The sequence below is a fragment of the Lissotriton helveticus genome, chromosome 1_1, assembly GCF_964261635.1.
Source record: "Lissotriton helveticus chromosome 1_1, aLisHel1.1, whole genome shotgun sequence".
Lineage (NCBI taxonomy): Eukaryota > Metazoa > Chordata > Amphibia > Caudata > Salamandridae > Lissotriton > Lissotriton helveticus.
Genome location: NC_136057.1, coordinates 1,645,515,682 through 1,645,539,553, shown reverse-complemented (window position 1 = coordinate 1,645,539,553; position 23,872 = coordinate 1,645,515,682). Strand labels below are relative to the sequence as shown.

The 23,872-nt window shown below is 44.8% G+C and overlaps 1 protein-coding gene across 2 annotated transcripts in view; it reads left to right on the top strand.

Annotated features, from left to right (window-relative positions):
- Positions 1 to 23,872, top strand: part of CDK4 (cyclin dependent kinase 4) — a 304,146-nt gene that overhangs the window by 248,381 nt on the left and 31,893 nt on the right. For both annotated transcript variants that reach the window (XM_078688767.1, XM_078688760.1), the window contains exon 6: positions 22,584 to 22,634. In XM_078688767.1, the coding sequence (XP_078544893.1) occupies positions 22,584 to 22,634 (51 nt within the window). The remainder of the gene's footprint in view (positions 1 to 22,583; positions 22,635 to 23,872) is intronic.

The following is a 23,872-nucleotide window of genomic DNA, read 5'->3' as shown; positions in this document are numbered from 1 at the left end:
CCCACCTTGGTGCCAGACAGCTTGATCGAGTGTGCTTCTTTATTTTGACCCAATCTCCTGGAACCAAGCTGTGGAGAGGAGTCGTTGGATTGAGGATGCCGTCGTCTCCAATCTGGCGAGAGATAGAACGCACTTGGTCACCCAATCTTCTGCAGTATTCAAGCACCAAATCATCAGTAATACTCAACAGTTTGCTTCCTGGCACCCATGCTTGTCTCATCACTCTTCCCATAATGATTTCATGGGGACTTAGGCCTGTCTTGCGGTCTGGAACACTTCTCAGTCCCATCAGGACCAGGGGCAGGGCCTTCACCCAGGTCATGCCAGTAGCATCTGTCAGCTTTGCTAGTCTGTTTTTGATAGTTCCATTTACTTGTTCCACTATTCCAGAAGCCTCTGGGTGGTATGCACAATGGAGTTTCTGCCTTATTCCAAAGGCCTTACAGAGTTCAGCCAGTATGTCATTCTGGAAATGTCCACCCTTATCTGATTCAATAATGCATGGTATTCCGAACCTAGGTATCAGTTCTTTTAGTAAACACTTCGCTACTGTCAGTGCGTCACTTTGAGGAGTAGGGTAAGCTTCTACCCATTTTGAAAATACGCAAACAATGACAAGGACATATCGTTTCCCTTCACAACGGGGCATGGTGATGAAATCAATCTGTATTTTTATAAAGGGACCCCCTGATCTCCCAATCTTGCTCAGTTCAACCATTGTCCTCTTGCCTGGGTTCATCTGTTGACAGGACAGGCACCTCTGGCAAAGGGACTCTGCTACCTTCCTGAACTTTTTACTGTACCAAGTCTGTTGAAATACCAGAATCATGGCATCCCTACCAATGTGTGATCCTTCATGTATTAATCTAGCCATTGTGCCAAGCAAGTGTCGGGGTAACACAGGCATACCAGTTGGGCCCAAGATGACACCATCCACACGTCTCGGTCTACATCCATCCTCCTTCCATTTCTCTCTTTCTTGCCAAGGAGCCGACTCCTGCCACTCTCTCACCTCATCCCATGTAGGCACTTCCTCAAACACCTGAAGCTGGCAGCTGGTTCCTGGCCCCCCTCGTTTTGGATTTACAATATACCGATCTTTGGCACACCATTGAGCCACTCGATCAGCATAATCGTTTCCCAGTGATACTCTGTCCATGCTCCTTTGATGAGCGGTACATTTTACCACTGCCAGTTCTTTGTGCAACTGGATGGCCTCTAAAAGGTCATGAACAACTTTTGCATTCCGAATGGGAGTACCTGAGGAAGTCATGAATTCCCTCTGTAGCCATAATTGGCCAAAGTCATGCACAACGCCATAACAGTACTGACTGTCAGTATACACTGTTATGCGTAAGTCCTTCCCAATTTTGCAAGCCATTATCATGGCTATCAATTCGGCTACTTGTGCAGACTTGATGTTATATAGGTAACCTGCTTGTTCAATTTTTGTGAAAGACACTACTGCATAAGCAGCACTCAAGCCTCCTAATTCATGTCTTAGACAGGAACCATCCACAAATAGTTCTTTATCATGCTCAGGCAATGGTACTTCTTTTATGTCTGGGCGTGGCTTAGTACTGAACTCTGTCAGGTCAATACAATCATGTTCATCATCATCCCCACCTTCCATTTCCAAGGGGTCGGGGAGTAAGGTGGCAGGGTTCAGAATACCGCACCTAACAATGCTTACATTTGCTGCACCCACAAGAATCCTCTCGTATTTAGTCAGCCGACTAGGGGTGAGATACTGTGTTTTAGTTCTGGTCAATAGAATTACCACTCCATGTGAAACATACACGGTCACAGGATGTCCCATGACAATGGACTCACTCTGTTCCAAACTTGCACAGGTAGCAGCTACTGCTTTCAGACAGCCTGGTAACCCAGCAGCTACTGGGTCCAGTGTGGCAGAGAAATAAGCCACAGGCCTTCTGGTCGTGCCATGTTCTTGAGTCAGGACAGACAATGCGCAATTATCGCGAGTGTCACAGAAAAGGGCAAACTCTTTGGAATAATCTGGCATTCCCAACGCAGGGGCTGTACACAGACAGTTTTTCAGTCTTGTGAAAGCCATTAGACTTTCATCGTCCCACTGTACAACATCTGGCATTCCTCTCGTGGTCATTTTTATCAAGGGCCTGGCTAAGGCTGCAAATCCCAGAATCCACTGCCTGCAGTACCCTAATACACCCAGGAACATTCTGACCTCTTTTTGAGTACGGGGCAACTGCATTTTTTGAATTATTCTCACTCTTTCTGATGTGACTTTTCTGACACCCTTTTCTATTTGGTGTCCCAGATATTTTACAGATTTCGCACAAAACTGTAGTTTGTCAGGGGCTACTTTATGCCCTTTCTCACACAGATGATTTAGGAGGGCAATGGTGTCAACTACACAGTCCCGGTGACTTTTAGACGCCAGTAGAAGGTCGTCTATGTACTGCACTAACACAGAGTTCCCAGGTAAGGTCAAAGTCTCTAGACATTTTTTCAAGATCTGATTAAAGATAGAGGGGCTCTCTGTATACCCCTGAGGGACCCTGTTCCAACAATACACGTGACCCTCGAAAGCAAATGAGAAAAGAAATTTGCTGTCGGGGTGCAGGGGTATCGAAAAGAATGCATGACACAAATCAATCACAGTGAACCATTCAGCATCCCAAGGAATCTGGTACAATATCACTGCAGGGTTTGGGACAATAGGGCAGCAAGGAACTACAATTTTGTTAACCTTTCTTAGGTCCTGCACTACCCTATACTTGCCACTAGGCTTTTTGATGCCCATAATCGGTGAGTTGCATGGGCTGCTCATCACTTCCTGTATGATGTTTCCTTCCAATAATTTTTGTATTTCCAGAGTGACACCTGCTTTCACTTCAGCATTCATTCGGTAGGGCCTAGTGTTAGGATATACTGCATTGTCCTTGATAGCTATTTGTATGGGGTCCACATCTTTCATCAAACCCGCATCTTTTCCAGTGAAATCCCACACTTCTGGCTTTACGGCTTCCTGGAGTTCTTGGGGCAAGTCCTGCAGAGTCAATCTTTTAATTTCTGAGTCAGGTCTAAGCAACAATAATTTATAAATGCCGTCTTCATCTGGGGTCTGTATTTCAACACCTTTTGGTGTGCAAAAGATGGTACAGTTCATTTTGCACAGCAAATCACGTCCCAGTAGATTCACTGGACTGGTGTCACAGACGACAAATCTATGCATCTGTTTAAAATTTCCAATTGAAATCTCCATTGGTTCGGTAACAGGAGTACTAATCAATTGATTAGATACACCTACTACTTGGATATTTTCTCCCGAGAGGGGTAGGTTTGGAACGTCCACTGTTCTTACAGTAGAACGGGTAGCGCCAGTGTCCAACAGGAAGGTGACATCATTTCCGTCAACCTTTCCTTCAATATATGGTCCAGACTGGTCTACCGGCAAGGAAGCGCCAAGTACGCACTCCTCGTCCTCCCCTCTCAGGCCCCGTCAGTCCTGATCGTTACAAAGGAAGGTATCATTTAGCAGATACTGCGAAGTTGCTGTATTTCTGTTCTCCCCGCTTTCCCAAACCTCTATCTCTTCATTTTCTGCCTGTCTTCCCCTGTATACCTGCTTGGGTGCTCGAGGCACCTGAACTGTTTTTACCTGGGGTTGAGTCTTTCTTGGTCTTTCTTTCTGCGTCTGTGGAGTTAAATCAGGAGTTTTCTCATTAACATCGACTAATTGGGGACACTCGTTTCGCCAGTGTCCAATTTCGCCGCACTGATGGCAGGGAAATTTTTTCATAGCCTCTTCCCTGCTAAATTTGGGCCGGGGCTTTCCTCCACCCCCTCCCCCAGGACCTTTGTTCTCAGCATTTTTAACCATGTTACTCAATTGTTTTTCCTGTTGTTCTGCGAGCTTCACCTGAGCCCACATAACCTTCTCCTTAAGGGCCTTTTTCTTTTCTGCCATCTCGTCCTCGCAGTACTTAGCGTACCGCAGGACCTCATCCATTTTCTTAGTATGCCAACAGATTTTATTGTCTTTTATCCACTGACAAATTTCAGGTCTTAAACCATTTACAAACCTGTAAATAAAGTGCGTCATATCCTTCAGGTCGATGTTATCAATACCACTGTATGTTTTAAATACCTGCAATAACCTCTCATAGAAGGAGTGCACTGTCTCGTCCCTTTCTTGTGTTGTTCTATCTATTTTTGTCCAATCAGTTTCTTTTGCGGGCACCTTTTCTTTCAAGTGCTGAATTACCTGCTCATATTTTCGCATGACATCCTTCGATGGCTCTCCAGTTTCCTTGTTTCTGGGGTACTCCTCACTCGGCCAGTCTATGTTTATTTTACACTGGGTCCATAAATCTACTGGAACCACAATGTCGAAAAACCCATCCAGGTCTTTCCACAGACATTTCTGTACCTTCACGAACCTCTCCACCTGCCTGTACCAGTCAACTGGTTTCTCTCGTAATTTTGGAAAATCGTTCGTGAAGGACACAATATCCTGCCTAGACCAGGGGACATGCACATATTTCCCTCCTGGAACTTCGCGCATGGGGCATAACTGCTCAGGTTTTTCTACCTCTCTTAAAGCAAACTCGGGAGTCACTTGTCGGGAGCGAACCTCTTCCCTCTTTTTCGCCCACCTGCTTCTCCATTTTTCCACATCTCCCCATTTCTGCAGTACCCCCATTAATTCTTTAATCTGCAACTTCTTCCCTGCCACATTCAGGTGTTCTATATCTTTGTCTGAGAAGTCTGCTCTGTACGGTTTCTGTAAGGGCTTGGATTTTGAGATATCTACCCCCATGCTAACTGCTGTTTCGGTTAGTTTTTCATGGAGCACTCTGGTGTTCCTTGTAAAGCTTTTACATATGAACGACAATTCTTCCTCAGAGTAGGTATTCAATCGATCCAACCCCACATTTCCTGCCATTAATTCTTCTATTTCGACCCTCAGCTTGTAGAGGTCTAAAGGTTTTGTTTGCGGAGTCTGCTTCTCTAATTCACGACTCCAACTCTCAATTTCATCCGGAGTTACCAGAGAGACATTCCTAGTACCTGTTGCTGTCTCTAATTTAATTTCCTTTGTATTAAAAGGGTTATACCTCTGCTGTATTCCCTTTCCAGTCTGTTTGTTTGGTAATTCCAAAAACGCAACTTCAGACTCGCACTCACTGGACTGATCATCTATGATGATCGGTTCCTGTCTCGGGGTTGCCATGACTGGGGTCATAACTGGAGTAATCGGATTTCCCTGACCATTTCCGTATAACGGGACCACCGGTCCAATAGTTACTGGAATAGTCAATGCCTCAGGACTGGTATTTAACTGGGAAATTTTCTGAATTATTTCTGTTCTTTGTCTAGCTAGAGCCTCTTGCTCCTTTTCCACTAGTACCCTTCTTAAAGTTGTGTCATGTAATATCTGTGGGGTCAATGGAGGAGTAAAACTCGGGGCAGTAGGATGCGTTTCACTTGGTCCTCCCCCATAATTAGGTTTCGGGAATAAAGTTCCAGTATTAAAGGACCTGCGCTCTTCCCCATATGGAGGTTGAACAAAAGGCAGTCCTGAATTCGATGGTTTCTCTTCGTTTTCATACAAGGGTCTGGGAAAAAAGGTTTTCGTACGTGAATATTTTTCTTCCTGGCTTGCGGGCATTTTGGGATATATATCCCTTGTTTCCGTTGGCTCGGGTTTTTCAGGATAGGGCAATACTTGACCACCCCCTCCCAGTCCCAGGGACCTGTCTTCTTCCTTTAGGAAGTGGCGTCGGGGAACATCTCCTACACTGGAAGGTCGGGTTCCCTCATTGTAAGGTGGCGGACTTCTGGTACAGATGTCATCTATTAATTCATCATCTGAATCCCCCAGGGCCCCCCAATGCTTACATTTTTCAGTACTTTTCTCACCCGCTCCAATGTTATGACATGCCGGCATCATGGGAAACAGACCCTCAACAATCATGCTCTGTCTCCACTGTTTCATCCTTTTATCCCTGGACTCCTGTTTCTGCCTGGGGTACCACTTGGTCAAACCCTTGTCCATTCGGGGTCTTTCTCTTTCAAAAGCCTCAATCTCCCATTCCTCTAATGCCTCATACTGCGTTAGTCTTGGTCTGGGATGCAGTTCATTCATTCGGGTTCTTAAATTAAATAAGATCCTACCATTGAAAGTACCATCTAACGGAAAAGCCAATACTCCGTCATCTTTTGTGTATTTCACCCAATTCTCCAGCCACACACAGGTATTGTACCCTCGGTCAAACATCATGAATGAGGCGGGAGTATTGGGTGCTGGGACAAGAACACCTTCTCTAGATTTAATCGGTTTGTCCGTTTTAAAATAATTTTTCACCTTACTTACAAGGGACATTTTTCTCTTGGTTCCGTACATAATATCGTATCTGTTAGCCTTCCACTGATCCCTTTCAAACCCTAAATGCCTTGGATCAGGTCGAGTCTCTGTAGTCCGCGAGTGCCACATACGACTTCTGCACTAACTTTGTTTACAAACTACCTCCAATCAGAACGCGCTTCAGAAAATTCGTGCAACCAATGGGTGCGCGACACAAAATAAGCTCCGCCAATGGGTGCGCGGCCCCTTCGTGAGACAGTTCCCACGCTCCGGCGCTCACCCCTCCTTTACAATTTCAGCTCCGCTACCCGCCCGCTGCTTCTACCAATCCCAGCGCGGCACAGAGTGACGTCAGAGGCGCTTCGCGACTGACTCCCTCCCTTCACAAGGTAACGGAAACTTTCTTTCTTTTAAAGTGCTCAGTGCTTGGTTATTTTACAACAAATACACATTCGCCACAGTGCTCAAGTGTCTAGACAGAGAAAGAATTCTTTTACTGCAAGTAAACTACTTCCATTTACTTTTCACTCGCTGCGGGCAGATCTCTTCCGCCTACCCTTCACTCTAGCATCGGTGAACCTGTTATTCCCCTAAACTCATCCACTTCTTTCCGGGATATATTCCGAGTTTAAGGTTTCTCAGCGGACCCCTCTGCTTTCACGCTAGCTCCGAGGAACCTGCTACTCTTCCGATGTGACCCTTACTAGGTTATGCCACTATGGGAATTTTGCCAATGAACCCCGTTACTGTCATTTATTCACACATGTATTCAGAAAACCCTAGTTAGTGCTTCCCGGTTATCCTAACCTGCACCTAACTTTCCTCGAACCTGTGACCTCAGGACAATGGATTCTATTCACCACTTGCCCTTTCAATTCCCCGGGGAGTTCGGACAACACTTAACTAAACGATTGACAATTGCATGGATTAGTACATATAACAATATAAGAACAAGAATAATGGCAATACAGTAATTCATGAATTATTTTTACAAGATATTATTCGTGCGTATTCACAAGAGATTGATCAGGTCTCTTAGAACAGCTACTCTTATAGCAGCATTAATATAATAGCAGCTTCCGACTTAACTAGTCCAACTAATCCTGCCTTACTCTCAACTAGTCCCTAACCATCCTCTAGCTACCAGAAAACTGATAGAGCGCGCGAGGCCACCCGGCCAATAGTTTTCGCCGTTTCCGGCTTCAGGGCCCATATACTTTCCAAATCACCATATACATCGATCGGGTGACTTCACGAGCTCTACCAGGTTGAGCTATGTGTGTGTTCCCTGCTACCAATTTTCGGTGCACCCGACTTACCATCCACCGATGCGGGTGCCTAATGACCACAATGAATCAGGGAGCTAGCTGTAAAAGAAAGGCAGCAAAATACAAACCCAACCAATAACATTCAAATACTGTTTAAATGACCACGGACAACTGGAAGTTTTAAAATGTTTATCTAAAGTTCAATATTTTCTTGCATGAGGTACAATAAAACAAGGCAATCAATAACCAAGATAACGTAAATCACATAAGCGTAAAGAAATAATGACAGAGTAATCATCAAAGTACTAATAAAATGTAATGAGAAAAGATACTATGCAAGTCAGTATTATCTAAACAGGGATACCTAAGTGTGAGTGACTATAGGAGAGTTTATAATGAATAACACGCTTCACTTAAGGTGAGGGGGCCTTTGAACAATCTAGGCAACGAAGTTCTAGACCATATCAGGAAATGACACACTGCTATGCAAAATATAATTTCTAACAAATGAGAAGACATAGGAATAAACTTCAGGGAAAATATAAATGACTTTCAATAGTTGCGGAAAGGCATGGAAAATATCACATATGCAATGTTGAACTTTATTAAAGCAAAAGTTAGAAATTCAGAAGGTGCAAGAATTTCAAGAGGTTCAGAGCAATATTTACCTAGAAAGGTGTGGAAACCAAACCCTGGCCACGGGTCAGTTAAGGACAAGAAACCCTCAAGGAAGGATACCCCTCAAAGGACAGCAGGTGCAGAATGGACACCCAGGACAGGACAGGATACCCTCGGAAAAACGAATCAGGACAGGACCCTCAGGACAGGACAGCAAACCCTCAGGACAGGACCCTCTTCAGGACACGACCGAAACCCACAGTTCGGAAGCAACGCCTGCGCTCCACCCGCTCTGCAGCTATCGATCAAGACCCCGATTGGGTTAGCGAACTCCCAGCTAAGTGCCTTGCCAGCACTTTAAGGTTCAGTAGAACCTTAGTCTATGGTCAAATTCGGACAGAGTGCTCCGCAGCGCTCTGTATCTTCAGTCACCTATTGAGTGCGTTGGGTCAGTGACAGGTCAGCTAAACCAGACAAGTCGGACGGTTCACTAGGTGAACCCAGGGTAGATATACAGTTTGGGGACAGTGTACCACCCCCCAATGTTGCAAAGTGTCAGAATCCCTCGATTTCGATTGGTCCTAAGGTAGGGTTTGGGTAACACACCAATCACATTACACGATTTGAAGCCTTCATTAACATATTTGGGTACCGCCTAGCAGGTTTGGGGTTCCCATGAGAAGTTACACGGCAAACAGTAGCGCAATATTACAATGTATCATATAAGGAGCCACATTCGCTGTTCTTGCAGGGCAGAGGTGACTTTCTCAGGAGCATCTCGCCCATCACTGCCAACTGGCTATGTTCCATCAGTCAAGGTCCCTCGTGCTGCCGAATGTCGCACAGGCGCAGAAGGGACCTCCAATATGGCTCTCCTCTCACTCAGACCCCCATTTCCCGCGGTACATGAAAAGTAAGCGAAAACAAATTAATACATAATAATGTCATTATGAAAACACATCACAGGGTTTGTACTTTTAACTCATCATCAAGAAATACACTTATTGCATTTAAATGTTAGCTACATTGACACGGACACAAGAGCAGTGGCACGAGCAGTACCACATGATAAGCACAGCTATGAATTACGCATGCGCATAACTTTCCCTCCACTTCTGCAGACGCGTCAGGACACGTGAGTGTGGCTGACGCATGCGCAGTAACTAAAATACAAGCGGCGGCCATTTTTTTTAGGGACACGGATTAATTCATTAGAAATACACATAGGCAAGCTTCGGGAACTTTGCCTAAACAAAATAAAGGTTAGTAAAACACACATTTTTGTTACCTTATTACACATAAACGAGGTTCTTGATTTCGGCAAGCCGCAAAATATGCGAAGCTTTGCTTCATCAGTTCCACTATTCCAGAAGCCTCTGGGTGGTATGCACAATGGAGTTTCTGCCTTATTCCAAAGGCCTTACAGAGTTCAGCCAGTATGTCATTCTGGAAATGTCCACCCTTATCTGATTCAATAATGCATGGTATTCCGAACCTAGGTATCAGTTCTTTTAGTAAACACTTCGCTACTGTCAGTGCGTCACTTTGAGGAGTAGGGTAAGCTTCTACCCATTTTGAAAATACGCAAACAATGACAAGGACATATCGTTTCCCTTCACAACGGGGCATGGTGATGAAATCAATCTGTATTTTTATAAAGGGACCCCCTGATCTCCCAATCTTGCTCAGTTCAACCATTGTCCTCTTGCCTGGGTTCATCTGTTGACAGGACAGGCACCTCTGGCAAAGGGACTCTGCTACCTTCCTGAACTTTTTACTGTACCAAGTCTGTTGAAATACCAGAATCATGGCATCCCTACCAATGTGTGATCCTTCATGTATTAATCTTGCCATTGTGCCAAGCAAGTGTCGGGGTAACACAGGCATACCAGTTGGGCCCAAGATGACACCATCCACACGTCTCGGTCTACATCCATCCTCCTTCCATTTCTCTCTTTCTTGCCAAGGAGCCGACTCCTGCCACTCTCTCACCTCATCCCATGTAGGCACTTCCTCAAACACCTGAAGCTGGCAGCTGGTTCCTGGCCCCCCTCGTTTTGGATTTACAATATACCGATCTTTGGCACACCATTGAGCCACTCGATCAGCATAATCGTTTCCCAGTGATACTCTGTCCATGCTCCTTTGATGAGCGGTACATTTTACCACTGCCAGTTCTTTGGGCAACTGGATGGCCTCTAAAAGGTCATGAACAACTTTTGCATTCCGAATGGGAGTACCTGAGGAAGTCATGAATTCCCTCTGTAGCCATAATTGGCCAAAGTCATGCACAACGCCATAACAGTACTGACTGTCAGTATACACTGTTATGCGTAAGTCCTTCCCAATTTTGCAAGCCATTATCATGGCTATCAATTCGGCTACTTGTGCAGACTTGATGTTATATAGGTAACCTGCTTGTTCAATTTTTGTGAAAGACACTACTGCATAAGCAGCACTCAAGCCTCCTAATTCATGTCTTAGACAGGAACCATCCACAAATAGTTCTTTATCATGCTCAGGCAATGGTACTTCTTTTATGTCTGGGCGTGGCTTAGTACTGAACTCTGTCAGGTCAATACAATCATGTTCATCATCATCCCCACCTTCCATTTCCAAGGGGTCGGGGAGTAAGGTGGCAGGGTTCAGAATACCGCACCTAACAATGCTTACATTTGCTGCACCCACAAGAATCCTCTCGTATTTAGTCAGCCGACTAGGGGTGAGATACTGTGTTTTAGTTCTGGTCAATAGAATTACCACTCTATGTGAAACATACACGGTCACAGGATGTCCCATGACAATGGACTCACTCTGTTCCAAACTTGCACAGGTAGCAGCTACTGCTTTCAGACAGCCTGGTAACCCAGCAGCTACTGGGTCCAGTGTGGCAGAGAAATAAGCCACAGGCCTTCTGGTCGTGCCATGTTCTTGAGTCAGGACAGACAATGCGCAATTATCGCGAGTGTCACAGAAAAGGGCAAACTCTTTGGAATAATCTGGCATTCCCAACGCAGGGGCTGTACACAGACAGTTTTTCAGTCTTGTGAAAGCCATTAGACTTTCATCGTCCCACTGTACAACATCTGGCATTCCTCTCGTGGTCATTTTTATCAAGGGCCTGGCTAAGGCTGCAAATCCCAGAATCCACTGCCTGCAGTACCCTAATACACCCAGGAACATTCTGACCTCTTTTTGAGTACGGGGCAACTGCATTTTTTGAATTATTCTCACTCTTTCTGATGTGACTTTTCTGACACCCTTTTCTATTTGGTGTCCCAGATATTTTACAGATTTCGCACAAAACTGTAGTTTGTCAGGGGCTACTTTATGCCCTTTCTCACACAGATGATTTAGGAGGGCAATGGTGTCAACTACACAGTCCCGGTGACTTTTAGACGCCAGTAGAAGGTCGTCTATCTACTGCACTAACACAGAGTTCCCAGGTAAGGTCAAAGTCTCTAGACATTTTTTCAAGATCTGATTAAAGATAGAGGGGCTCTCTGTATACCCCTGAGGGACCCTGTTCCAACAATACACGTGACCCTCGAAAGCAAATGAGAAAAGAAATTTGCTGTCGGGGTGCAGGGGTATCGAAAAGAATGCATGACACAAATCAATCACAGTGAACCATTCAGCATCCCAAGGAATCTGGTACAATATCACTGCAGGGTTTGGGACAATAGGGCAGCAAGGAACTACAATTTTGTTAACCTTTCTTAGGTCCTGCACTACCCTATACTTGCCACTAGGCTTTTTGATGCCCATAATCGGTGAGTTGCATGGGCTGCTCATCACTTCCTGTATGATGTTTCCTTCCAATAATTTTTGTATTTCCAGAGTGACACCTGCTTTCACTTCAGCATTCATTCGGTAGGGCCTAGTGTTAGGATATACTGCATTGTCCTTGATGGCTATTTGTATGGGGTCCACATCTTTCATCAAACCCACATCTTTTCCAGTGAAATCCCACACTTCTGGCTTTACGGCTTCCTGGAGTTCTTGGGGCAAGTCCTGCAGAGTCAATCTTTTAATTTCTGAGTCAGGTCTAAGCAACAATAATTTATAAATGCCGTCTTCATCTGGGGTCTGTATTTCAACACCTTTTGGTGTGCAAAAGATGGTACAGTTCATTTTGCACAGCAAATCACGTCCCAGTAGATTCACTGGACTGGTGTCACAGACGACAAATCTATGCATCTGTTTAAAATTTCCAATTGAAATCTCCATTGGTTCGGTAACAGGAGTACTAATCAATTGATTAGATACACCTACTACTTGGATATTTTCTCCCGAGAGGGGTAGGTTTGGAACGTCCACTGTTCTTACAGTAGAACGGGTAGCGCCAGTGTCCAACAGGAAGGTGACATCATTTCCGTCAACCTTTCCTTCAATATATGGTCCAGACTGGTCTACCGGCAAGGAAGCGCCAAGTACGCACTCCTCGTCCTCCCCTCTCAGGCCCCGTCAGTCCTGATCGTTACAAAGGAAGGTATCATTTAGCAGATACTGCGAAGTTGCTGTATTTCTGTTCTCCCCGCTTTCCCAAACCTCTATCTCTTCATTTTCTGCCTGTCTTCCCCTGTATACCTGCTTGGGTGCTCGAGGCACCTGAACTGTTTTTACCTGGGGTTGAGTCTTTCTTGGTCTTTCTTTCTGCGTCTGTGGAGTTAAATCAGGAGTTTTCTCATTAACATCGACTAATTGGGGACACTCGTTTCGCCAGTGTCCAATTTCGCCGCACTGATGGCAGGGAAATTTTTTCATAGCCTCTTCCCTGCTAAATTTGGGCCGGGGCTTTCCTCCACCCCCTCCCCCAGGACCTTTGTTCTCAGCATTTTTAACCATGTTACTCAATTGTTTTTCCTGTTGTTCTGCGAGCTTCACCTGAGCCCACATAACCTTCTCCTTAAGGGCCTTTTTCTTTTCTGCCATCTCGTCCTCGCAGTACTTAGCGTACCGCAGGACCTCATCCATTTTCTTAGTATGCCAACAGATTTTATTGTCTTTTATCCACTGACAAATTTCAGGTCTTAAACCATTTACAAACCTGTAAATAAAGTGCGTCATATCCTTCAGGTCGATGTTATCAATACCACTGTATGTTTTAAATACCTGCAATAACCTCTCATAGAAGGAGTGCACTGTCTCGTCCCTTTCTTGTGTTGTTCTATCTATTTTTGTCCAATCAGTTTCTTTTGCGGGCACCTTTTCTTTCAAGTGCTGAATTACCTGCTCATATTTTCGCATGACATCCTTCGATGGCTCTCCAGTTTCCTTGTTTCTGGGGTACTCCTCACTCGGCCAGTCTATGTTTATTTTACACTGGGTCCATAAATCTACTGGAACCACAATGTCGAAAAACCCATCCAGGTCTTTCCACAGACATTTCTGTACCTTCACGAACCTCTCCACCTGCCTGTACCAGTCAACTGGTTTCTCTCGTAATTTTGGAAAATCGTTCGTGAAGGACACAATATCCTGCCTAGACCAGGGGACATGCACATATTTCCCTCCTGGAACTTCGCGCATGGGGCATAACTGCTCAGGTTTTTCTACCTCTCTTAAAGCAAACTCGGGAGTCACTTGTCGGGAGCGAACCTCTTCCCTCTTTTTCGCCCACCTGCTTCTCCATTTTTCCACATCTCCCCATTTCTGCAGTACCCCCATTAATTCTTTAATCTGCAACTTCTTCCCTGCCACATTCAGGTGTTCTATATCTTTGTCTGAGAAGTCTGCTCTGTACGGTTTCTGTAAGGGCTTGGATTTTGAGATATCTACCCCCATGCTAACTGCTGTTTCGGTTAGTTTTTCATGGAGCACTCTGGTGTTCCTTGTAAAGCTTTTACATATGAACGACAATTCTTCCTCAGAGTAGGTATTCAATCGATCCAACCCCACATTTCCTGCCATTAATTCTTCTATTTCGACCCTCAGCTTGTAGAGGTCTAAAGGTTTTGTTTGCGGAGTCTGCTTCTCTAATTCACGACTCCAACTCTCAATTTCATCCGGAGTTACCAGAGAGACATTCCTAGTACCTGTTGCTGTCTCTAATTTAATTTCCTTTGTATTAAAAGGGTTATACCTCTGCTGTATTCCCTTTCCAGTCTGTTTGTTTGGTAATTCCAAAAACGCAACTTCAGACTCGCACTCACTGGACTGATCATCTATGATGATCGGTTCCTGTCTCGGGGTTGCCATGACTGGGGTCATAACTGGAGTAATCGGATTTCCCTGACCATTTCCGTATAACGGGACCACCGGTCCAATAGTTACTGGAATAGTCAATGCCTCAGGACTGGTATTTAACTGGGAAATTTTCTGAATTATTTCTGTTCTTTTTCTAGCTAGAGCCTCTTGCTCCTTTTCCACTAGTACCCTTCTTAAAGTTGTGTCATGTAATATCTGTGGGGTCAATGGAGGAGTAAAACTCGGGGCAGTAGGATGCGTTTCACTTGGTCCTCCCCCATAATTAGGTTTCGGGAATAAAGTTCCAGTATTAAAGGACCTGCGCTCTTCCCCATATGGAGGTTGAACAAAAGGCAGTCCTGAATTCGATGGTTTCTCTTCGTTTTCATACAAGGGTCTGGGAAAAAAGGTTTTCGTACGTGAATATTTTTCTTCCTGGCTTGCGGGCATTTTGGGATATATATCCCTTGTTTCCGTTGGCTCGGGTTTTTCAGGATAGGGCAATACTTGACCACCCCCTCCCAGTCCCAGGGACCTGTCTTCTTCCTTTAGGAAGTGGCGTCGGGGAACATCTCCTACACTGGAAGGTCGGGTTCCCTCATTGTAAGGTGGCGGACTTCTGGTACAGATGTCATCTATTAATTCATCATCTGAATCCCCCAGGGCCCCCCAATGCTTACATTTTTCAGTACTTTTCTCACCCGCTCCAATGTTATGACATGCCGGCATCATGGGAAACAGACCCTCAACAATCATGCTCTGTCTCCACTGTTTCATCCTTTTATCCCTGGACTCCTGTTTCTGCCTGGGGTACCACTTGGTCAAACCCTTGTCCATTCGGGGTCTTTCTCTTTCAAAAGCCTCAATCTCCCATTCCTCTAATGCCTCATACTGCGTTAGTCTTGGTCTGGGATGCAGTTCATTCATTCGGGTTCTTAAATTAAATAAGATCCTACCATTGAAAGTACCATCTAACGGAAAAGCCAATACTCCGTCATCTTTTGTGTATTTCACCCAATTCTCCAGCCACACACAGGTATTGTACCCTCGGTCAAACATCATGAATGAGGCGGGAGTATTGGGTGCTGGGACAAGAACACCTTCTCTAGATTTAATCGGTTTGTCCGTTTTAAAATAATTTTTCACCTTACTTACAAGGGACATTTTTCTCTTGGTTCCGTACATAATATCGTATCTGTTAGCCTTCCACTGATCCCTTTCAAACCCTAAATGCCTTGGATCAGGTCGAGTCTCTGTAGTCCGCGAGTGCCACATACGACTTCTGCGCTAACTTTGTTTACAAACTACCTCCAATCAGAACGCGCTTCAGAAAATTCGTGCAACCAATGGGTGCGCGACACAAAATAAGCTCCGCCAATGGGTGCGCGGCCCCTTCGTGAGACAGTTCCCACGCTCCGGCGCTCACCCCTCCTTTACAATTTCAGCTCCGCTACCCGCCCGCTGCTTCTACCAATCCCAGCGCGGCACAGAGTGACGTCAGAGGCGCTTCGCGACTGACTCCCTCCCTTCACAAGGTAACGGAAACTTTCTTTCTTTTAAAGTGCTCAGTGCTTGGTTATTTTACAACAAATACACATTCGCCACAGTGCTCAAGTGTCTAGACAGAGAAAGAATTCTTTTACTGCAAGTAAACTACTTCCATTTACTTTTCACTCGCTGCGGGCAGATCTCTTCCGCCTACCCTTCACTCTAGCATCGGTGAACCTGTTATTCCCCTAAACTCATCCACTTCTTTCCGGGATATATTCCGAGTTTAAGGTTTCTCAGCGGACCCCTCTGCTTTCACGCTAGCTCCGAGGAACCTGCCCCCTTACTAGGTTATGCCACTATGGGAATTTTGCCAATGAACCCCGTTACTGTCATTTATTCACACATGTATTCAGAAAACCCTAGTTAGTGCTTCCCGGTTATCCTAACCTGCACCTAACTTTCCTCGAACCTGTGACCTCAGGACAATGGATTCTATTCACCACTTGCCCTTTCAATTCCCCGGGGAGTTCGGACAACACTTAACTAAACGATTGACAATTGCATGGATTAGTACATATAACAATATAAGAACAAGAATAATGGCAATACAGTAATTCATGAATTATTTTTACAAGATATTATTCGTGCGTATTCACAAGAGATTGATCAGGTCTCTTAGAACAGCTACTCTTATAGCAGCATTAATATAAAAGCAGCTTCCGACTTAACTAGTCCAACTAATCCTGCCTTACTCTCAACTAGTCCCTAACCATCCTCTAGCTACCAGAAAACTGATAGAGCGCGCGAGGCCACCCGGCCAATAGTTTTCGCCGTTTCCGGCTTCAGGGCCCATATACTTTCCAAATCACCATATACATCGATCGGGTGACTTCACGAGCTCTACCAGGTTGAGCTATGTGTGTGTTCCCTGCTACCAATTTTCGGTGCACCCGACTTACCATCCACCGATGCGGGTGCCTAATGACCACAATGAATCAGGGAGCTAGCTGTAAAAGAAAGGCAGCAAAATACAAACCCAACCAATAACATTCAAATACTGTTTAAATGACCACGGACAACTGGAAGTTTTAAAATGTTTATCTAAAGTTCAATATTTTCTTGCATGAGGTACAATAAAACAAGGCAATCAATAACCAAGATAACGTAAATCACATAAGCGTAAAGAAATAATGACAGAGTAATCATCAAAGTACTAATAAAATGTAATGAGAAAAGATACTATGCAAGTCAGTATTATCTAAACAGGGATACCTAAGTGTGAGTGACTATAGGAGAGTTTATAATGAATAACACGCTTCACTTAAGGTGAGGGGGCCTTTGAACAATCTAGGCAACGAAGTTCTAGACCATATCAGGAAATGACACACTGCTATGCAAAATATAATTTCTAACAAATGAGAAGACATAGGAATAAACTTTAGGGAAAATATAAATGACTTTCAATAGTTGCGGAAAGGCATGGAAAATATCACATATGCAATGTTGAACTTTATTAAAGCAAAAGTTAGAAATTCAGAAGGTGCAAGAATTTCAAGAGGTTCAGAGCAATATTTACCTAGAAAGGTGTGGAAACCAAACCCTGGCCACGGGTCAGTTAAGGACAGGAAACTCTCAAGGAAGGATACCCCTCAAAGGACAGCAGGTGCAGAATGGACACCCAGGACAGGACAGGATACCCTCGGAAAAACGAATCAGGACAGGACCCTCAGGACAGGACAGCAAACCCTCAGGACAGGACCCTCTTCAGGACACGACCGGAACCCACAGTTCGGAAGCAACGCCTGCGCTCCACCCGCTCTGCAGCTATCGATCAAGACCCCGATTGGGTTAGCGAACTCCCAGCTAAGTGCCTTGCCAGCACTTTAAGGTTCAGTAGAACCTTAGTCTATGGTCAAATTCGGACAGAGTGCTCCGCAGCGCTCTGTATCTTCAGTCACCTATTGAGTGCGTTGGGTCAGTGACAGGTCAGCTAAACCAGACAAGTCGGACGGTTCACTAGGTGAACCCAGGGTAGATATACAGTTTGGGGACAGTGTACCACCCCCCAATGTTGCAAAGTGTCAGAATCCCTCGATTTCGATTGGTCCTAAGGTAGGGTTTGGGTAACACACCAATCACATTACACGATTTGAAGCCTTCATTAACATATTTGGGTACCGCCTAGCAGGTTTGGGGTTCCCATGAGAAGTTACACGGCAAACAGTAGCGCAATATTACAATGTATCATATAAGGAGCCACATTCGCTGTTCTTGCAGGGCAGAGGTGACTTTCTCAGGAGCATCTCGCCCATCACTGCCAACTGGCTATGTTCCATCAGTCAAGGTCCCTCGTGCTGCCGAATGTCGCACAGGCGCAGAAGGGACCTCCAATATGGCTCTCCTCTCACTCAGACCCCCATTTCCCGCGGTACATGAAAAGTAAGCGAAAACAAATTAATACATAATAATGTCATTATGAAAACACATCACAGGGTTTGTACTTTTAACTCATCATCAAGAAATAAACTTATTTCATTTAAATGTTAGCTACATTGACACGGACACAAGAGCAGTGGCACGAGCAGTACCACATGATAAGCACAGCTATGAATTACGCATGCGCATAACTTTCCCTCCACTTCTGCAGACGCGTCAGGACACGTGAGTGTGGCTGACGCATGCGCAGTAACTAAAATACAAGCGGCGGCCATTTTTTTTAGGGACACGGATTAATTCATTAGAAATACACATAGGCAAGCTTCGGGAACTTTGCCTAAACAAAATAAAGGTTAGTAAAACACACATTTTTGTTACCTTATTACACATAAACGAGGTTCTTGATTTCGGCAAGCCGCAAAATATGCGAAGCTTTGCTTCATAAAATGTACTCCCTCCTCATTATACCAATGATGGCTTGTATCTTGAGTTACAAAATGCTTATGTTCGTATACATCCCCTGAGATAGAGTGGACTCCCCGCTAGCGCCTCTGTAGAGGGGAGTACCTCTTTTGCAGTGGTTGTCCGAAGAACTGCAGAAGTGCTTGGTCTTTAGTCGCCCATGGTTGAAACAAATGCGAATTTACTCCATGAAATCATGCATCTTGAGAGCCCCTACTCCTCTTAACCACTTCGACGCTAATGACAAAGCCAGCTCGTCATGGGCGTTACCTGCCCTGCGCTCATGACGAGCTGGCTTTGTCACAAACAAGCCATTTACTCCTTTCTCAGCGCACAGCAGGTAAACGCGGTAGCGCTGAAGCAGTTAATGATGCGCTGAATGAAACCTTAATGAAGACCTGGTCCAAGCAGTGCTTAGCCTGATGATGAGTCACCCTGTAGCGAGGCATCCTAGAACTGCTCTTGGGGACCCATCTTCGAACACCTAAAAGATTGGTGGGTCAGGCTGCCACCAGCAAGGTCAACCATTGTGTATATCACAGGAAAGGGAATTGAAGCTGAATGCCCCATTTGGTAAGAATTTTGACCTCTCCTAGTTTGGCATTGATGTCCCTGAATGCGGTTTGTGTGCTAGCACTCGTATGAGCACGACCTGTGGGATATGGACCGCAAAATCTTACTGATAATTCCAGAAGAGTTCAGAAATACATTCACAGAGATGGTCCGGATGCAGCGAAGTATATATTGTGAGCCATTCTGGATGCAACCTGTTGCATGGGTCATACCCAGGGCACATGCATGTGATCGACATTGCGCATGAACTTGCTACAGGATTTTCTGGGTACAAGCAGGCATTCTTTATGGAGGTGGTTTTTGACGGCTCGAGGGCTTTTTGGCGATAAAGCACTTTGTCCTGGTTTCACGGCCCATTCATTGGGCTTGTTGTCGCCAGGGCATGCATCCCACCAACAATATTGTAATTTCAGAAAATCCTCACGAGGCAATGTTTCTCAACTAGGGCAGCCTGTGCAGCGCCTCAGACAGCCCTTTCGGGTCCCAGAAGACATAGCAGTATCAGAGACTGTAGCCAGCATCAGGGATAGCATTCATCTTCTTCCTCGTCTCTGCAACTGCAGCTAATCACAGTATACTTTTTTTCTGCCTGTCTGGTTTGCAGTTACCTCGAAACAAAGGGTTCTGCAAGTTGTTCACTATAGTTATGAGCACCCAGTCCTATTGTACCTCGTCCCCCACACATGCTCATGTCCTTCGAATTTTACTCAGACTTCAGACCAGCATGTCTTTAATGCTTGCACAGGAAATACAGTCACTGTTAAGCAAAGGGTCCTGGAAAGTCCCCGAGAAGGGCACAGGATGCCATTCCTTCTACTTGTTACCAAAGAAACTTTGTTGGCTCAGACCGATTCAAGATCTTTGGTTATGGAACACTTTCCTTTGGACTATGGCCCTGATCCTCTGCCCTGGACTGGCAGGAAGCATGCTTTCAGGTACCATCCTGCTGTCCCACCGACTGTTCTTTGGTTCCCAGTAGAATAGAAGCACTTCCGGTTTGCTGCCCTGCAGTTTGGCCTCATGTTGCCCCCTTGGGTGTTTACAAAAGTGGTGGCTGTGACCCACCTTTGCGGGTCAGGGAAACCATATTCCTTATCTTGAGATTTGGCTGATTAAAGTAATATCACTGCGGTCAGTTCTGGACCATCTTCATACAAGTCTCCCTGTTGCCCTCTGTGGGATTCTCAGTCAATGAAGCAAGGTCTCCTTGCATCATGCATTTTGCTGGTTCCCTTGGTCATTGGCAAGGCCTAACTTCAGGCCATTTAAGGAAAGTGTCTGTGTACATGTACGTAACACTTTCTCAAGATTGTACTTTAACAAGGACCAGCTTATCATCGAACTGTGGTAGTGTAAACCTTGGCACCGAATTGTGGTGGTCTCTGGTATGCACGTCCAAGGAGCGCAAAACATGGCGGTACATGTACAGCAGATTACGTAATGCTTATTGCGAGTGAGGCATCTCAACACATAAACATGTTTAAAGTGATATGCCTCAGACGAGGTTGCCCTTCAATAGATATCTTTGACTCTCAGACAACTCAGTGTCTGCTTTATGATGGACAAAACCTTTGCGGTTCCCTGGGAGAGAGAACTTTATTTTGCCTTGTTATTGGAAGTTCTAAACAAATTCAAAAGTAGTGCACCCTGCAGAACGATACCAGGGAGTCCAGCTTGACTTCAGTGATTTTGCTTAATTGACCTAGTGAACCTAGATCAGGGGGGCTCTTGGTACTTCCTCATAGGACACATTCCTCTTTTAATAACTCATTCTGCGTTTGCATGATTGATGTCCGTAAAGGATTGTTTATTCTGGGTCTTTGAAATGAACGTTTGTTTTTTTTAAGATACCAAATAGGTGTCAGGCAGGAGAGATAGTTATTCATTTTTAAATCATTTGGTGCTTAAGCAGAGTGCACGGGGGTATTTTAAGTCACATATCACTAGCCGTTTCAGATATTTTTATTTTGTTTCAGTGTTACCCAGTTTTCGAGCTCCAGCTGATTTGGGAAAGCATAACATTTCGGCTGTTTTGGTGCCTGAACATTTTTTTAAAGGAGATTTTATGGTTGAAGATTAAAAACAGATATTTTTACAAGCATTTTCTGCACATATAAGTATGTATTGCTTTAGCTGACTTCACAGAGATGTGTTTATTATGTTCGATAATGATTGCTCTTTAGTGGATACGTCAACATTACTTAAAAGGGACTCATTTTGTTAAAAACAACGGCCTTAATTCATGAAACGTCACTTGTTGCCTCCATGCCGGTGTGCTGGCTGCTACACCTTTCTGCACTCCTTTTAAGCTTAGCCATGCATGCAATTAATGCTTTAGAAACACCTGTGGGTTTTGAGAGTTGATTTCTTGCTCGAGGTTGCCGGCAAGGCAACCACGTGAGCCTTTTCTCATGTGTAAAGTAAACATAGCTCTGGGCACCTCCTGTGAATCTGATGCAGTTTTACAGGGCTGTTCTTTAACCTTAGGTTGGAGTTGTTTTGATTGGGGCCTCGATCCCCTACCAGCCTCCACACGCCTTCAACCTCCTTGGCTACTTGTTGCATGGTAACTGGTGTACTTGATAAGCAGGAAACTAAGAGGATGTAGGGGTAAAAACAAACCACTGTAGCATACTATCTGCTGTGCTCCACCTGGTGACACTGGGCCAGGCCGCATTACCATACGCAGTCAAATCCTCAACTGTTTAAGCCTCATTTTTGTGCTGAGCCAAGCACATCAAGGAGATAGACAGGCCATGTGCCAAGCCCATTCCGAAGCAAATGCATTGAGTAACCTGGTCCATCTTTAACACATAAACCCACTAAGTCCTCCTCCACTACTCGTTGTATTCCCTAAAAAATGCATTTGTTTTATTGTGTATCCTCATTTTGCTTATTTCTTATACCGCCTCTGAATAAATAATTCCCACCAGATATTGGATGTTGGAAATGTGGTCTGCTGTTAACCATACAAATGTTTGGGGGGGAACTACCATGAGATGATGACTGTACTAGGGAAACTGCCAGGCACCTACATGCGCATTTACATTCAAGGCGCAATTGATGGATCCTATTCCTCAATTGCGGCTTTAGTGTATTTTTGTATTTTGATGTGAATCAGTTTTTGGAGGTTTGTGGAACGAGCTTAATGTATTGATTATCTAAAGTGATTTTTCCCTTCGCCTTTTCAGACCTCTATTCTGCGGGAACTCCGAGGTGGACCAGTTGGGCAAGATTTTTGAGTAAGTCACTCTGAATAATGTTTGGAAAATGTTACAGTGTAGTAAGTGCACAGTGGGGTTCACCAATCGTTCATTTGGAAATTACCATGCACTTGCAGTGAGAGTACACTCTCTTGAGTCTGTGGTTTCACGTGTCATACCTCCCTAATTTCTAGAAGTAGATACGGCTAACCTCGTGTAATAAATAGTGAACACAAAGTTAACATGGTCTAACACACTTTTCCATACAAAACTGCAGTATCTTGGTGATGTATTCATAAATGCGCTGCTTAGGTCCTACTGTGCCATCTTACAAGGGCGAGGCCTGGACTTTTACTTGACCGTTGCAAAATCTTTAGCAACCATTCATTAATGTATTTTATCCACATGTATTTGATCATTGCACTGGTGCATGGACTACTTTCAGCTAAGCCTTAGCAGTTGGATAGATAATCTTATGTTTTCATCTAGAATGTGCGGAAGAAGTCAATGTTTGTAAGGCGTCCAGGTCCTGCGGCTGAAAAGCAGGCCCGTTTCACCTCTCCACCATGATGCTTGATAGCTGGTACCCACGATTCTTATAGTGATACAGAGTTTCTTTTTTCGCCATACATACTGTGCATTAGAACAGAGCTACCCCACTTGGTCTTGTCTTTTAACCGCATGCGCACTAGCGGTTTTCCCGCTGTGCGCTGCGTTATTAAAAAAAACGCGTTACATGACGAGCTCAGCTCGTCATGAGCGTACGAGCGTCGTCACTCATGACGAGCTGAGCTCGTCATGAGCGCGGAAGGGGTTAAGAGAACGTTGTTCTCGAAGTTTTGTGGTTTATTTTTGGTGCTATTTTGCAAATGTAAGCAATGGAGCAGTGCTCATTTAGAGAGGGCGGATTTTCTCCTGGCTACCCTTCCACAAAATATGAACGTGGTCTGTCTTTTTCTAGACCGAATCGTGACCTTGGTGTACCACAGTGAGAAAGGTTCCCAGATCTCTGGGTGCAGCTTTTGGTTTCTTGAAGACCTCTGAGAGCATCCCTGTGGGGTGGATTTACCTGGAACGACCACTTCATGATAGATTGGCAAATGTCTTGAATTGTGCTCATTTATACACAAGTATTGCTGGTGAATGATTGACTTGGCTTTATGATCCTTTGCAGACTGAGAAGCAGCAACAATTCATTCTCAAAGCCTGTCACAAATATCTCTTCACCTAGGCATAATATATTATTATGAACCTCAGTCCTCCAGACCAAATTGATC